Genomic DNA, 16,163 nt, shown 5'->3' with positions numbered 1-16,163 from the left:
CTTGTTTGCCAGTGACCACAGAAGAACAACTGTATAATGGAGGTGTATAGCTTCCACTGTTGGGTTTTTTATTATTTCTAATAAACAGGCAATATTATTCCTTGCAAAAGGAAAAAGAAATTATTTCTGAGGAAATGGCATTGTATTCCAAGGTGTTATTCTGATTGGATTGTTTATCCTCTTCTTGCAGTACTCAACCAGTCTACTCCTGTAGACACGCAGCAGCTGACATTAAGTGCAGGACTGTAGAATATTTGTTTGTGTCTGGTCAGTATTTTTTATGGTGACACCTGTGAGGTTTTCATTCATGTGTAAAACAGAAAGCTGGACTACAGCAAATACACATTAAATGATGTGAAGAGGAAAAAAAGGGGGGAGTATGAGAGTTGGTGCTTAGAATCTTCTCTGTTTTGCTCTTTGATCCCAGGTATGACTGAGTTTTCTTATTTAATATAAAGCTCTTGCACATCTTTGTACATAGATTTTTGTAATCTTAACAGAGAATGGGTAATGTTGCATTTTAATGTTTTTTGATGGAGAAGAGTTGAAGGGGTAACCTACTGCTAAAAAAATAGTGTAGTTCAAGTAATTAGGAAGCCAGATTCTGCAGCACTCCTTTCTGTGACTGCTATTAAGATGCTCCTGAATTAAAGACCAAAAGAGCTAGCCAGGTTTCATTTGGTAATCTAGCTGTTGAAGGAAAAGGTAAATGCTTTGGCCATAGTTCTCACTCACTAAAATTGCTTCAAGCAAGGGATTTGTGAGAGTTATTCAGAGAAGTGAGGGGTTTTCTTGTTTTTTTTAAAACCTTTGGCAAGAAGCTTTGTTATTTGTATTGAATGTTCCAAAATAAAAGTGTAGCCAGAGGAAATAGCGTATGCGAAACTTTGATCCGTGCATCTGAAACTTGACAGTGATTTGGCAATGATTTGAAACAGGTTTTACAAAGGGCAATGTTAAGCAGCTTTGGTTAAAAGCTACAGACCTTGTCTTTAGTGCACGAGGCAGGGAATCCTAGAGGACTGATTTCAGAGTGAAGTGTAATCTTTCAATTTGTTTTGCGTGTCATGCAGTATATTCTCAGGTTGGTAAAGCAGGCATTGGTGGTAAGCACCTCTGCGTTCCAGGCGTAGCACCGCCAAGTTGACATTTGGAAGAAACCACTAACCTTTTGAGTCATTTTCTGTAACTGCAGAAATCACAGCCTGTTCATGTTGCAAAAAAACAACAGGTTGGAAATTCTTGGTTACAAAATGTTACTTCTTGGAAATGGTTAAAACACAATTTAATGGTGCTAGTACTGCTGCTAAGTAGGAATGTGATCATACATACCAAGAATGGATCTACTCAGAACTGAAATGTGGTCTCAAGGACAGATCTGAATTTAATTTTCCTTTACAAAATACTGGAAATTGAAACTAGAAATTATCATTGAATGGTTTGGATTGGAAGGGACCTTAAAGATCATTCTAACCCCCCTGCCATGGGCAGGGACACCTCCCACTAAATTGGGGGATGTATTTCATTACAGGGCTACAAAAATAATGCAGGTGAAAATAGTCTTCATTATCCCTGTTACTTGGGTATTCTTGGTTGGGCAGTGGTGCTGTTGTGTCAGGAATGTACATTACCTAGGTAAAACAAAGAAGGAATGGCCTCATTTTGGTTCAGTAAATACCACCTTCTTCCACCTTAACTTAATAGTTGTATGAGAAGTGTATCTTAGATACATGGCAGAATAATTGGTAAAAGTTCAGGTTTGACAGGACTGGCAGGTAGGAAGTGAGTCAGGAGATGACATTTCTGAGGTTTGTTTTAAATTAGGGTATGATAAAAGTGGTAGTGTTGTATCACAGTAGGCAGGAAGAGGTAAAATCACCCCTTCTGTGTCAGGAAATCCTCCAGGTGTCAAATGAAGCTCCAAAGGATGCCAGCATTTTCAGGGCTTAGAAAGGAACACATTCCCAGGTACTGAGTACAGAGACCAACAGCATAAGAATTGTATCACAAAGGTACTCTTTTATAATGATTTCTAGTTTTCTTGTGCAAGAAAAGTCAGTACAATTATACCAGTAGCTCATTTGCTTAGGGATGTGCTTTCATTTATTTTCAGTAGCTTTATGGGAATGTTTCCTAAAAATTGACAGGATCACAAGCATTGGTCTTCTCAGATTTTCATTTCAAGTTCTGAGATGTTTGGGAGGTGGAAGAAAATTCATAAAAATGGGATCCATATGCATGAATTTATTTGGCTAATAGAATGAATGCCAAGAAGTAGAGTTAAAGTTTATATAACAATGTGTTTGGAAATGCATTTGGAAATGTGAGTAATCATTCTAATAGAGTTGATTCTAAATGTCATAATTGGGCAATCAAATGGCACCAAGTTCCTCAAAAGACCTGTTCAGTGACGTTATCAGAAAGATAACAAACCTGTAACCTAAGCAGTTAATTTCCTGGGAGCAGTGGCTGTAAATGAGCTGTTCAGGTGAGCTGCTTTCCATATCTGTGAGATTACATCAACTACCTCAAGGATATTCTTGAGTGTTTTATGAGAAGCTGGTGATTGCGGCTTTGTTGTTATCATTGTGAAACTGTGGAGTTTGCTCCTGGTCTTTAAGTTGTGTATTTGAAGAGAGAAAAAAAAAAAAAAAAAAAAAAAAAAAAAAACCAGTCTGTTTACACAGTTCCAGATTTTGAACTTACTTCTTCTTGAACAGCTGTACTTTGTCCTCTTACAGCAATTCATTCAGCCTTTTTCCTTCTGTCACTATACTGGCTGTCAACCTCCTGGTCATTGATTGGCTTATTTAATTATTGGTATGAAAATACGTTTTTTGTCTGTAAGCTGCAAGCTAATATATCCTAGATTTGTTTGGTATAAAAGGAAAACTGTGAGTGTGCTTTTAAGTTACGATGCCTGCTTCATAGATTTAGGAAAAACAGAATGTTTTCTTGCCTTTGAAATGAAGTCATCTTAGTTGAGGGCAGCGTGTAGCAGCCAGTGTCACCGTCAGGATTCAGATCAATTCACAGATAGTGGGATTGTTGCATCACTGCAGCACGTTTGGGGCTGATGTCACACAGCTGCAACTGGGTTGTTATAGAAGACATGATACATCATGGGTGGGAGCCCACAGTTTACAGCTGCTGACATAATGTCACAATCTCTCTTACATTAGTGTTTTGCCAGCGGGTGTTATGGTGGTTGCTGACTTTTGGTTTTGAACAGATGGCCAAAAATCAAGGCTTTGCTGGTTTGCATTTAAAAAGGAAAAAAAAATAAAATAATTAGACGTGTGTGGCAAACGCATGCAGATCTCTGGTGACAAAAGGCAGATTTTTATCAACAAAATTTTGTAGCACAGGCCAGGCCTAGAACTGGCCCTCATTGTCGTTAATTGGAAGGAGAGCCAAAGCGTATTCCCATCGCAACAGGATTAGTGGACTGATCACATTAGCATCTCATGATGAATTGGAATTCACCACCGCCCAGCTCCTTTGAGTGCCAGAAACAGTTGAGCTGCAGCTCCCTCTCTTCATAGTGTCTAGTGGGTTAAAGTAACCCAGTACCTTAAACAGTGCATCTCTATACATCAGTAATTTTCCTTTGGAGACAAAATGTGTGTTACAGCTTAAGTTAAAGATGTGTGAACACAGCCCTGCTAATGTTTGATGTTAGAGGAACATTCTCTGAGCAGGAAGAGTTTACATTTCATGCCAAATGATGCAATTTTAAACGAAGTGTATTCTCTAGTCGCTTTTAACATTGGATTTGCTGGCTTTCTGAGTGGAATCCCAATTAAGATGGAAAAGGTCAGTGATCAGACTCTGCTCTGAGATCTCATTTTGTATTTGTACTGTTGGCTTTTTTATCTTTCACAAAGAGCTTAGTTCCAAAGAACGCTTCCCCTTTGCCAAAATTCCACATGATCTTGCCTTCAAGGAAACACATCCATTTTTAGCAGGCTACAAGAACCTTTTTTAAAGCAGATTTCTGGCAACAGTAATTTTAACCCATGAAATGTGAACACAAACAAGTCAATCCTAGTTCAAATTATAATATCCATAGTTCGCTCCTGCTCATTCATAGTGAAATTCAGCGTTTGTGCTTTTGGCAGAGGGAATTAGTTGTTCACTCTGCATTTTATGTTATGTCAAGCAGCAAGGGTGTGTACATACGTATTAAAGCAAATAGTCTGCATCATGCTGATTACTCCTTGGTTGATTTAACAGTTATCAATTGCTTCTTAATTCATTATACAATATTTGTAAAAAAATTATATATATAAAATTATCTCACAGCAACATTCTTTCATTTTTCTGAGAAATTGAGAGAAATCTGCACAAATTTTGGTTTGCACAATAATTTGTACTATAATGCCTTTTTATTTTCTGGTCATTGCTGAACAGTTATGGATACAGGAGCAGAAGAATATAACTAAAACAAGTCTTAATTGGCAAGATATTTTCAATAAAATACCATAGTTTTTTTTCCTTTGCCTCACTCCCACTTTCTTTTCTGGAAAAGCACCAGCTACTGCTGTAGTGCAGAGATAGCATATATGTAATATATAGCATATATCCATCACTGGAGTGCTTTTTTCTTTCCTTCTCTCCTGGTTTTGTTAGAGCTGTTCCTTTCATTCAGATATTTTTAGGAGGAAGGTGGGGAAGAGGATGGAGTTGTTGAATTGTTTCATACAATGACTGCTGTACTCTCTGCCCTGATTCTGGTCCCATTTAAGGTCTGCTTTCTGGAGTGGGGGAGGGTTCCAGAGAAATTGGCTGAAATCAAAAATATTTCTGAGTCTTAGGGATGCTGTGCTTGAGACTTTGGGAAGTGTCAGTACTTCTTGGAGATTTGCAGGGGAGCAAGATGGGGACTGCAAATAACCAAAAGCAGTTCTTCATTTGCAGGTTCAGAATACACACTGTATTTTATCATATATTGCTTCTATCTAATTCTAGAGGTATTCTTGTTTTATAGTCTTTTTTTCCTAGCACTTGTCCTTTTTTATGGTCCTGGCAGACCTTCCCTCTTAGCACATGAAATCATGGATGCTGTGTATAAGATAGCATTCTCAGGGCCATCATTTGAGTAAAAATGCTGCAATCTTATTAACCAAATTTGTAGTTGGTTAGACCCATTTTGAATGATTTAAGAGACTATACTGCAGCATGAAAGTTCAGCTCAGATTTAATCCGCTTTCCACTGGATTTCTACTGCTAAACAGAAATGTCAAGTTTTAAAAATCACTGTAGGTTGAGGGAAGTCTGGAAAAACTTAGTCATTGCTGCTAACCAGCTTTGGTGTCTCTTTTCCGCCATGCTATGAGCTCATTTGTTGTTTAAAAATAAGTATTTTCGTTTCTTCATACCTAATGTTATTTTGCAGGGAGTTATTTCTTTAGAAATACTACATCATAGCTCAGAATATATGAAGTTCTTTACTTGTGCGCCGTGCCTTATGGTCTGAACAATGTGTAAACAGTAGGCTTTAAATGTTCCTTGATAAGATAAAGTGAAACAAAAAGCAATTGAGAATTCTCATGTTTGTGGTTAAACCCTTTCCAAAACAGTGTTGAAAGAAACTTTTTCTTTGTGACTCTTCTTCCAGAAAATATGGCTCATTACTCGGGAAGCCTATTTCTGTGTTTAAATGGGTGGTATTGAAACAGATGCTGCCAGCGCAGCTGTGTGCTGGAGTAGATTGTGGGGTAGGTGGTGGAATTCAGTTCCATCCTTTGGGGTCCCTAAGAAAAACACTTACACCTCATAGGTGAATCAATGTTGCAGTAATTCTTCAAATTAAATAGGTGTTTAAACATCTAGTCAATGTGGAAGCTAAATATTTTTTCTGAATTATTATTGCTTGTTTCTTGTCAACTCTGAAATAATTTGCATCCTTTTCCCTTTCTTATATGGAAACATACAACTGTACCATGAAACTTTATGGCAAGTTGTATGTATCATAGCTAATTTCAGTGATTCCAGAAGCTGTGATTGGCTGCAGTTATTTGAAATTTTTCAGGATACATAATTTTTATTTGTGTTGGGACAGTATGTTTGTTTGGAAATCACTCTTCTGCTGTTACATTTTACCATAATGTTGGCACAAGAGAGATCCTAATAGGAATGTCGCAATTTTGGACATCATGTTGTTGCAGAGTTTCAGCACTATTACTCTGCTTTAAATCTACTGCAGCTGTACAACTTAGAGGAGAGGAGGGTTGAAGTTTGCTGTCATTTTCACTTAAACATTAATGAGAATTAAATAATGGAAGTAAAGCAGAAGAAACCCTAGGACAGACTAGTGTATTGCGGGAGATGGCTTGTGGAAAATAAGTGTCCATTGCATAAATTCCTTTGAAAATGTATGCTGTGTCCCTGCAGGATTTACATGGATACTTTATTGACTCCTTTAGTATCTACATATTCTTAATCAGGTTCTGGTCAGTCTGATTCATTTACTGTTTCCACTTAGGCTGGAGTCCATTGTGTTCTTTAAACCAGCAAAGGTAATCCCTGCCACCAGAACAAGGGACTCTGCTGCCTGCACTGGTGCTGGCATGGGGTTTATGGGGCGGTGTGGTGAGGTGATCAAAAAAACCTGTTGTATTTAGTTCCAATCAGAGTTTCCCACAAACTTTGACAATATGAAGGGCCTGGGACAAGTAAGAGAGGTAAGAAAACTTCGTATTTGTCAGTAGCAGGAAGCAGGATCCATCACTGTGGTCTTTCTTTGCATTTGAGGCATTTATCTGATGTTTTATCTGGATTAGCGTATGATAAGATTAGGATGTTTATGGAAGCTGTCTTTAGCAATCTGTGTGTGCAGGGTTTTTTTGCTTTTAGAAGAAAAGAAAAAAGGGGGAAAAATGTTGTCTTTCCTAAGAAAAACAGAAAAGGGAGTCAAAGAACTCAAACTTTTATGTCAAGGCAATTAATTCTAGCTATGCAATGCAGGTTAATGCTGATGAATTCTATTATTTTGTAGTTTTAGCTGCCACTGTTAGAGGTGGTTGGAAACTTTAACTTAAAATGGTTGGTTTTTAAAATCAAGTTCAGTCAAGTTTAAGCTGAGGTCACATTTAAGGCTGCGTGCACCATTCAGCAATATCTGCTGAACTTCATATCTATCGCAGCCTCTGCTATAGTTAGCATCAGTCATACCCATAGACTGGATAATACAGTTCCTTCCCACTTGTACATTAAAGTACATCTGGAGGTTTTTCTCTACGGAGTTTTTCATAGTGCTTCTTTCTACTGAGACTTAATTACTGGTTATTAGTTAGCTTCTGGCTTGTTCTAAGCATCGAAATAGACCTAGAGTCAGTTCCAGCTGCTCTCAGAGTGACCTCTTTTCCTTGCACAACCTCATGCAGCGTACGTTGGAACAGTTGTAGGCAGGTTATCCCAATGAGAACTTTTTTACTCTGGAAAAGCTTCCCTTTAAAGAAAAAATAAAAGTCAAGAGACACAAGACCCATCTGCATTGCCAGACTTTAAAAAGTAATCTTTATTGGGTGGGTCCTTCATGGAATAAAGACACAGAAATTCCTGTGTCAATTTATTGTATATGTTTTGGGGTGGGAGCTTTTATCGTCTTACACTGATGAGGACAAATTGAAATTCAAAACAAATAAAGAAAACAGCAATTAAATTTGCATTTTTTTTTAATCCTTCATGACACCCATTCAGGTTAGATGGGTTTTTACAATGGATGTCTGCCATCCCTTAAAAAAGCAAAGGTGAAGCATCAGTTTATTAAACAGGCGGTATCTCCATAGGAATTCCCTGCTGACGCAAGGTGCTCTTGATGTGAGGATAACTCCTGTCAGAATTAAGAGCTGGGTGTGTTAGGAAGCAGGAGCTGTTTGTGAGAACTGTCCTTTGGCACTTATAAGCAGGAGCTTCCCTGACCTTTAAAGAAAAAAGAACCCTTTGCATTATTTATCATAATGTGGAGAGTAACACTCATGGATATTTTATACATACAGACTCATAATTAAAACTGGCTAAGGGAAAATATTGATTCCTCAAATACAAACAATTGGTAGTAGTTTTGGTTAAACTCTTGTCTCTTGCTAAGCAAGGAATTTATGATCATAAAGAAGCAGTAAAACTTACTGATAGCAGCAAGCAGAGTGTTTCTCTGCAGCTGGGAAGACCCTTTATTGAAAATCCTTCCATTGCCTGGTTGAGATTACAGGCTTGAACTGGTGTCCCTTTGAAGGAGGGAATGCTTTGGCTACAGTATAGAAGGCTCATCTAAGGTATGTGCCTCGTGTTTCCCCTGTTGGAACTGTTTCCTATAAATATGTGTTTATGTATATGAAGTCTATATTTTAGACTAGAAATCTGAAGCTGAGATTTCCATGTAGCAGAGAGTACCTGAGCAGGGGGCTGGGAGAAAAGTACTTTCTGATTTTCTGACTAGGGCACCCAATACCACCTCCATAAGCTAAAGATAGTCCTGGAACAGAGATTTAAAGCTAGACATCCAGCATCTTAAACCCCTTCCTCTAAGCACAAGGCAGTCCAGGATATGAAAGTGTGAATGTTGCATCTGGCTCTCTTTTTCTTGTTGTGGCTGTAAGATTTTAAAATACGTTGATTTATTTTGAGAGTCACTTTATGATCTAGAAAATTTTGCAGGTTGATTCCTGTCCAACTGTTCCCACTGTGACAGCGAATATACAGACAATACTTGTCCTCCTGAAGTTTGAAGATAGCTTTACTGAATGCTTCTTTTCTCCTTCCCTTTAGATTTGTCACGGAACAGACTGTCAGAGCTCCCAGCAGAAGCATGTCACTTTGTTTCCCTCGAGAGTCTTAATTTGTACCAGAACTGCATTCGATACATCCCAGAGGCTGTTTTGAACTTACAGTCTTTAACGTTTCTGAATATCAGGTAACGATTGTCTTAGAAATTTTGCTTTAGCATAAATAGTCTGGGTTTATAAATTTTGATGCAGCCATGGTGTGTAATCATCAAGTTGTTACATTGTATGTATGTGTCTGTCTCTATATATATTGAATTGAAGCAACCTAAACCAGTCTTACCCACTTAGGTGGATCATGGAACACAAAGATTAAGCATCTACTTGTAGAAGGGAACATGAAGAAGGAAGCTAATTCCAATTTAAAGGACTCACAAAATAAATTCCAGTAGTTTTCATGTGGAATAGAGGCATGCAGACTGAAAAAAAGGTTGCAGCTTTTGGATAGTCTTTACAATTCAGCTCTCAGCAGCTGAATAAGGCTTGTGCAATTTCCCTTTGCCTTCACTGTACCAGTGGTTTAAAGATCTTTCTCAAGCATTAGCACTTCTCTGCCAGCATTAAAAACTAATTGCTGTAACTTAGCCTGTTGATGAAATTCCACTGTGTACAGCGTCCTCCATTTGTAGAAGGCCTTTTAAGAGGTGTGGAAAATTTCTTGTCACAAATTAGCAGTGACATCAATCAAGAAGAGCTTCAGGCTATTTCCTTCTGGTGTTATACTTTTGCCAATTTAGTATGCTTACATTTACTGTATTATTTTTTTTTATGGATGGGGAGAATTGTAGGAATAGGATGTGAATCAGGTCTGGGTTTTCTGTTGCTATGATCTCTTAATAGGCGCAGTCCAATTATTATCCTTTTAAAAGCTACTCTAGGTTCATATACTGCTCAGTAGTTTGGGGTTTTTTTTCCTTTAATAGTAGGGAATTATAGGTTTCAAGTGTGAAATGATATAGCAGCAATTGTCAACACCTGATCAAAGCCTTAGTTAAGATCCTAATAACTTTCTAATCATCCAATTAATGCTCCTTGCGATTTTTATTATTTTTAAAGGGAATGTTTCTCTTTTGCAATCCATTCTCATCCTGCCTGATTCTCACCTGAGGTTACAGTCCAGTCTATGACCTCATATTTGCTTTAATAGTAGTTTATTATGAAATGTCCAAGACTGTATTTTGGAATAGTGAAATCCATCATGCCAAGATTCTTGACCCATGTGACTTACTGAATATTTAAAGTATATTTCTAATTGAGTAAGTAATAACTTTCTCTGTGGCATTTTGTATGTGCTGGCCTGCAATACCACCTATCCAAAAGGCTTTTGCACGCTGTTCAAACGTACTCATTTGTGACAGAGAGTGGCTAGTTGTCAGAAGCACTTGAAAGGACATGAAAATATCATGTTCCCCAACCCTGGGTTGGAAAGCATCCAGTCAGGTTTGGTGGTTGACATTCAGAGCTTGTTCACACGTAACTAGGTAAAGCAAGTAATGAAGAAAGACTTCATGGAACAACTTTTACAGTAATAATTTAAAAACGGAGTTGGTCATCTAAATGGAGTGCTATTTTTGTTATGTGTCTTTCATTGCATTAAGATGTGAGGTGATTTCTCATTAGAGTTCTGATGATTTTGTTTTCTTTCTGTCCAAAAAGTCGAAATCAGCTGTCAACATTGCCAGTACACCTCTGCAGTCTACCACTAAAGGTTTTGATAGCGAGTAATAATAAGTTGGTTTCAATACCTGAAGAAATTGGGCAGCTCAGACAGCTGACAGAGCTTGTGAGTACACAGTTATTTTTTAACTATTACTATTCATTTTTAATTGGTGTGTTTAATAGGTTCGGAGATGCTTCAGAAGAAATAACATATTTTTTTTTAAACTGATCAAAATAATGCAGGAATTAGGATGCTATCTGGGCATGTGCAAGATCAACATCCTGTTTCTCATTCTACTGAGAACTTTGTGATTGTAAACCAGTCACTTGTATCCAATGACAAGTTATTTAAATCTGCTCTTAGTCTAAGGAGGATTTCTATCTGCCGTAGTACCTCCAACTATGTTTTGACATTGTATAGAGGTGTTAGAAAACAGAAATACTTGGAAATTTTAAAAAAAAAACAATTATATGAGGGGAAAATGCCTTGCACTGGGGAGCAAATGATCCGTGTCAATTTAACTAAGAGTCTTCCCTGTTTTTGAAAGGAAGTCTGCATGGAATTAGAACTCTTAACGCATTTGTTTCTGGAAAAAAGCTTTTATGTAGCATGTTGTGCTCTGTCAAATAATATGAAATAACTCAAATGAGATTGACTTGAAATAAACTTCTACATATGAATGCTTAATCTTTTAAAGCTTTTATTTCCTCATGTAGTTAAAATGAGAATAATGTTTCACATCGGCAATGAGATTTAATGAATATAAGGATCTGAGGTGAAAACAGTTGTCTTTTTCTTGCAGTCCCCAAATAAAGTGCTACATATTTTAGTGAACAGAAGCCTACCAGTCAGTGGCAACTCATTCTTTACTCTTACTTTGTAGGATGTGAGCTGTAATGAAATACAGACAATACCTCCACAGATTGGCAATTTGGAATCATTGAGGGACCTAAATGTCAGAAGAAATAATTTGGTGCATTTACCTGAAGGTGAGATAAAGGCTGTGAGCGATAACAGCGTAAACTTCAAGCATTCCTTTATTTTCAATGTCTTTTTCTTCCCCTGAGAGCTAGAAGCAGCGCACTTCATTATTTTGTAAAGCACATATTTTATACTCTTGCTTTTTTATACTATTTTAATCTGCTTAATTGTATATTTATTTTCTACCTACAGAGCTTGCTGAGTTGCCTTTGATTCGATTAGATTTCTCCTGCAATAAAATAACAACGATACCAGTTTGTTATAGAAACCTCAGACATCTGCAGTCCATCATGTTAGAGAACAACCCTCTCCAGTCACCCCCTGCACAGGTAAACCGCAGTGAGGAATTCAGATGACTAGTTCAACTAAAAAGGGCAGAACGAAGTTATAAACTGAAGGATTATACTACAAACTTTATTTAAGAACAAGAGGACATTAAAGAAATTGTATGTTCTGAAAGTGTTAAACAGCACAGCTTCAAAAATCCCTTTTTCTTCTCTTGCTTTACTGCATTAGTAGTCTCACCTGTGGGATATTACTAAGAATTCTTCTGTTAGCACTGTACTAATGTTAGCTGAACACTTCTGCTTTCAGAGGAGGAGAGAGGAAGCTCTCTTAGGCAATTTTGTTTCACTCAAATGTTGAAATTTTGATAGAGGCCTCAGTGCCACTTTGCAGCAGAGTGCTCAAATTGGCCTTTGAGCTAGAAACTGCAGTATGGCCAGTGACTAATTTGATTTTTAATGTGGGTATATAAGCCCTGGAGTGTTACAGGTTCTACTGTGATCTGCTGCTTCTGAGTCAAGAGTGGCACTTGCTAAGACCTGTAGTTTCAATAGGGTTTTGCCTCCCTTTTGAAAGCAAAGACAGCTGTTACTTGCTTCATTCACTTTAAATTTGAGCTTGCTTTGGCAGTCTGCCACTGCCATTCAAAGCTGGGCATGGGTGGGATGCATCTGTTCTGATGCCAAGGGTATAAATTCTACTACTTGTAAATGCTTGTGTCCTGTTTGCATGATGAAATTTCAGCATCCAGCTGACAAAGTTGCATGCAGACCAGATGTACATGGAGGACAGTTTCCATTTGTCTATCACAGGTATCCCATGATGCCCCTCTGTAGCCATTTCTCTAAAATGCAGTGAGATTAGAGGAAAAGATGCATTGGTTGACATAAGTGTGCTCATTTATTACTCTCAACTACAGATTAAATGTCTATAGAGTACTTTCAATATGTATTCTCAAATTATACTTACATAATTTTTTTTTTTTTTTAAGATCTGTATAAAAGGAAAAATTCACATATTTAAATACCTGAACATAGAAGCATGCAAGATAGCTCCAGACTTGCCTGACTACGATAGGAGACCCATGGGATTTGGATCTTGGTAAGTTTGGCACAATCTCAAATTCCTAGTTTTGATGACATTCAGGAAAATTTTGTCAGTCTGAGTTTTTTAAAAAAATAGATCTAAGGATTGCTCTTTGGTAAGTGCATTGACAGAGCTGGCTTTGAAGAAGCCCATTTGTGCTAACTCATGCATTCTAACAAGGGATCACTATATAAGAAGCAAGGACCAGTTCAGAAGAAAACCTGGGCAATATCATGTGAAAGGCAATGAGTTGTTATACAGTAAGAGAGTGTTGGTATCTTCGCAGTACAGGAGGCGTCTTCTCATGTTGTTAACGTGTATTCAGTTTATATGATCTTAATATTCTCCACACACTTACTGAGGTATACCCCTGCTGTGATTTTTAACCTTTTGTACGGAATTTTATAACTACTGTGCTCAAACCGCAGGTGTAAATGCTGATCTCCACCCCATTAATAAACTGTTGGTTTTGGCAGACTTTCACTTGGCACTATCACTCGGCATTGTAATACAAATATTGGAACAGTCAGCTGTATCAGCTGCTAAATTAAGATGTCTAGAGAAAAGCAGGAGTTAAGATTTATTTCTGTTACATGATATAAAAGAAAGAAGTAAGAAACTAAATATATATAAAAATTACCTCAGTCGTCTTGGAAGGTGGCAATAAGGTGTGGAAGAATAAGTTGCTAAAGGATGTACCGCTGTCTTAGCAGCAATAAAGCCTGAATCAAGAGGGCCTCACAATAAATCATCATGAGTCAGATTTGTGAAGAAGAATTTGCGTGAGGGAGTGACAGAGGGATTCCTCATCAACACTGAATGTCTTAAATCATTTTTTTACATGAGGTTAACATATGAGCATTTTATGAGCGTTACGCAGTTTCCTAGAGTATAAGCTGTTGCAGAAGGTTTTTGCATAATACTGGGGATTCTGTCCTGTTACTGAAAAGACTCTAAATGATAAAATGTCATGATCTGTTTAGCGTAGTTTGTTTATTTTTAAGAGAAATTCCAGCAAAATCAGTGGGCTATGTATTTACTGATTTATTGTTGGCTGTAGTTGTATATTACTATGGAAGCTTTAATTAATTGCTTCTGTGAAATGAGAAGAATAAATTTATTTTAATCATAGCTTGTAATTATGAATGTAAAAATAAGTGCAGAACTGGTTGAGGGTGCTTTCTCTAGAGCTGCTTCCAGCTTCAGCCGTATGAAATGAAGTCCAGCTGTCTTTCCTTTAGCTGTATTTCTGTCCCCAAGAGGAGATAAGATTTGGCGGTAGAATTATTTCTTGTTACCGTGCTGTTTAGGACCTTTAGTGCTGCATGTGATTCCTCCTGTCTTCAGGTATGTATGGAAGAACTGTCCATGGACCTGAGAAAGTTAGGAGAAAATACTAGAATGATCCAGTGGAAGAGAGGATCCCAAATTATTATATTGTTCTGGAATTTGGGATGAAAGAAATAAAAGCTTTCATCTACAATATAGTTAATACTTCCAGGCAAGTCACAAGAGCTTTATGTTTGTTATCTTCAAAGGTGACCAACAGAATTAAGATATCAGTCAGTACAGAGGCTTTGTAGCTGTTTTATCTGATAAGCTAGGTGAAATACCATGAAGGTTAAGAAGCTGAAACTGAGTGGTAGAGATTCTTAAAGTTTAAAGAAGTTGCAGTTGTGCTGTGAGTTCACTGTTGATCAAAAATTTTTTAATAACTAAGTTGTTAATAGTGCTAATAAAAAAAGGGACTCTCAAACATTATGGCAGAAATTGTGGTTTGGAGGTTCTAGTTACTTGTTTTAGCCTTGTCAAATTATGTCAAACTGTCTTACCAGAGTGAAACCTTGTATGTTACAGTCCTTTCCTAGACATAAGTTGTGTGAAATTTATCTTGCAGCAAGTTTTGAGGTGCTGCAGCCAGTCTCATTCGCAGCACCGCGGTTCACAGCAGCTGGGGTTTGAGCTGGAGTGAATGGGGTTGAGAGGAGGCAGAACTGCTGAAGCCATGTAACAATTCTTTTGGCACTGAGGCAGACTGGTATAGTCTGGAGCTAGAGGGTTTAAAACGTGAACTACTCATGCATGAACCACTGTAGTGGATATTCTGGAACTGGGGCGACCGTTCATTCTTACAGCAGATAAAAATACATGTTTAGTGTGGCTTTGGAGCTGTGTCTTTGAAATGTTGGCAAGTATTGTCTTTCTTTTGGCTCTTGGCCTTACCAGGCATCTTGCTTCTCATCCCCTGATTTCAAGACTTACATAGCTCCCCGGTGCTGTATGATTATAAACATGTAAAGTGTGTAGCACTGCATAGTTGTTTTAGACACGAGAGCTGAGGAGACGGAAAGCAGCTTTCATGTTAAAAAGGAGAAGAGTCCTGACAACAGTGATTATGAATTTTTGAGGTTCCAGATAACCTTAGTGCTAGCTTTTCAAAATCTATAATGGAAAAAGGAAGGCTAAAAGAAGAAAATTTGTATCAAAATACTTCTCTATTATAGAGGTGTAGCCAAATAATAACTTTGATGCTCTTAATTTTAGAATAATTGTTCAACTTACAACACGGTTCTCAAGAGATTCCAAAAATATTGGTGCATTTAAAATGGAATTATACTGCAGATGGATTTTAATTTTCTCTGAATCATGTTTTAAATGCAGTATTTAAACAATGTGAACTGTTAGCATAAGTATGGTTCTATTGTTAGTGATACTTTAACTGCGCTGGGTGATTTCATAGTCTTTCTGTTTTCTTCCCCACCCAAGAGAAGGGAGTTGTTTTTCCTTTCCCCTTATTTCTTGCTGCAGCTTATTACGCAGATGATCTTTCTGTTCAAATACAGGGACCATAAAGGTGGAACTCCTTTGAGTTAATCAAAACTCCATGCAGGTACAAAAGCTTGTCTTTTGGTGTACATTTGCAGCATCTAGATCTGCACAGAAGCAGCCGTATAGCCTAACGTTTCTCATCTGTAGCCCTCCGTGTCTTTTGGTGTACATTTGCAGCATCTAGACCTGCACAGAAGCAGCTGTATAGTTTCTCATCTGTAGCCCTCCATGCCTCCTCTTAGTTTTTTGCTATTTTATATCTCTCTGAAAATTAAAATCTCCCAGCGTAATAGTCTGTCACTGTTCTACAAAGTCCCATGCGTGCATATGGTGCTGCATAAATAATAATAATAATAACAGTAATTTGAAAATAAGTATTTCCTGAAAAGGGGATTTTAGTGGGAGCAACAACTTGAGAGCAATACCAGTGAGAAAATGACCTGCAATTTAGTTATGATGGGGTGAAGCAATTAGCTTCCTGAAATTCATTCTTCCTTGTGTATTATGTAGTAATTACTGCTGCAGTTCTCCCTGGG

General features: G+C 37.6%; 1 protein-coding gene across 15 annotated transcripts in view; it reads left to right on the top strand.

The window, feature by feature from the left end:
* LRCH3 (leucine-rich repeats and calponin homology (CH) domain containing 3) overlaps positions 1 to 16,163 on the top strand; it is a 69,150-nt gene that overhangs the window by 19,276 nt on the left and 33,711 nt on the right. For all 15 annotated transcript variants that reach the window (XM_014945969.1, XM_014945957.1, XM_014945966.1 and 12 more), the window contains exons 2-6: positions 8,773 to 8,917; positions 10,443 to 10,569; positions 11,330 to 11,435; positions 11,620 to 11,756; positions 12,704 to 12,813. In XM_014945969.1, the coding sequence (XP_014801455.1) occupies positions 8,773 to 8,917; positions 10,443 to 10,569; positions 11,330 to 11,435; positions 11,620 to 11,756; positions 12,704 to 12,813 (625 nt within the window). The remainder of the gene's footprint in view (positions 1 to 8,772; positions 8,918 to 10,442; positions 10,570 to 11,329; positions 11,436 to 11,619; positions 11,757 to 12,703; positions 12,814 to 16,163) is intronic.

Source organism: Calidris pugnax, unplaced genomic scaffold (genome assembly GCF_001431845.1).
Source record: "Calidris pugnax isolate Ruff unplaced genomic scaffold, ASM143184v1 scaffold111, whole genome shotgun sequence".
NCBI lineage: Eukaryota > Metazoa > Chordata > Aves > Charadriiformes > Scolopacidae > Calidris > Calidris pugnax.
This window is presented reverse-complemented; position numbering and strand designations above follow the sequence as displayed.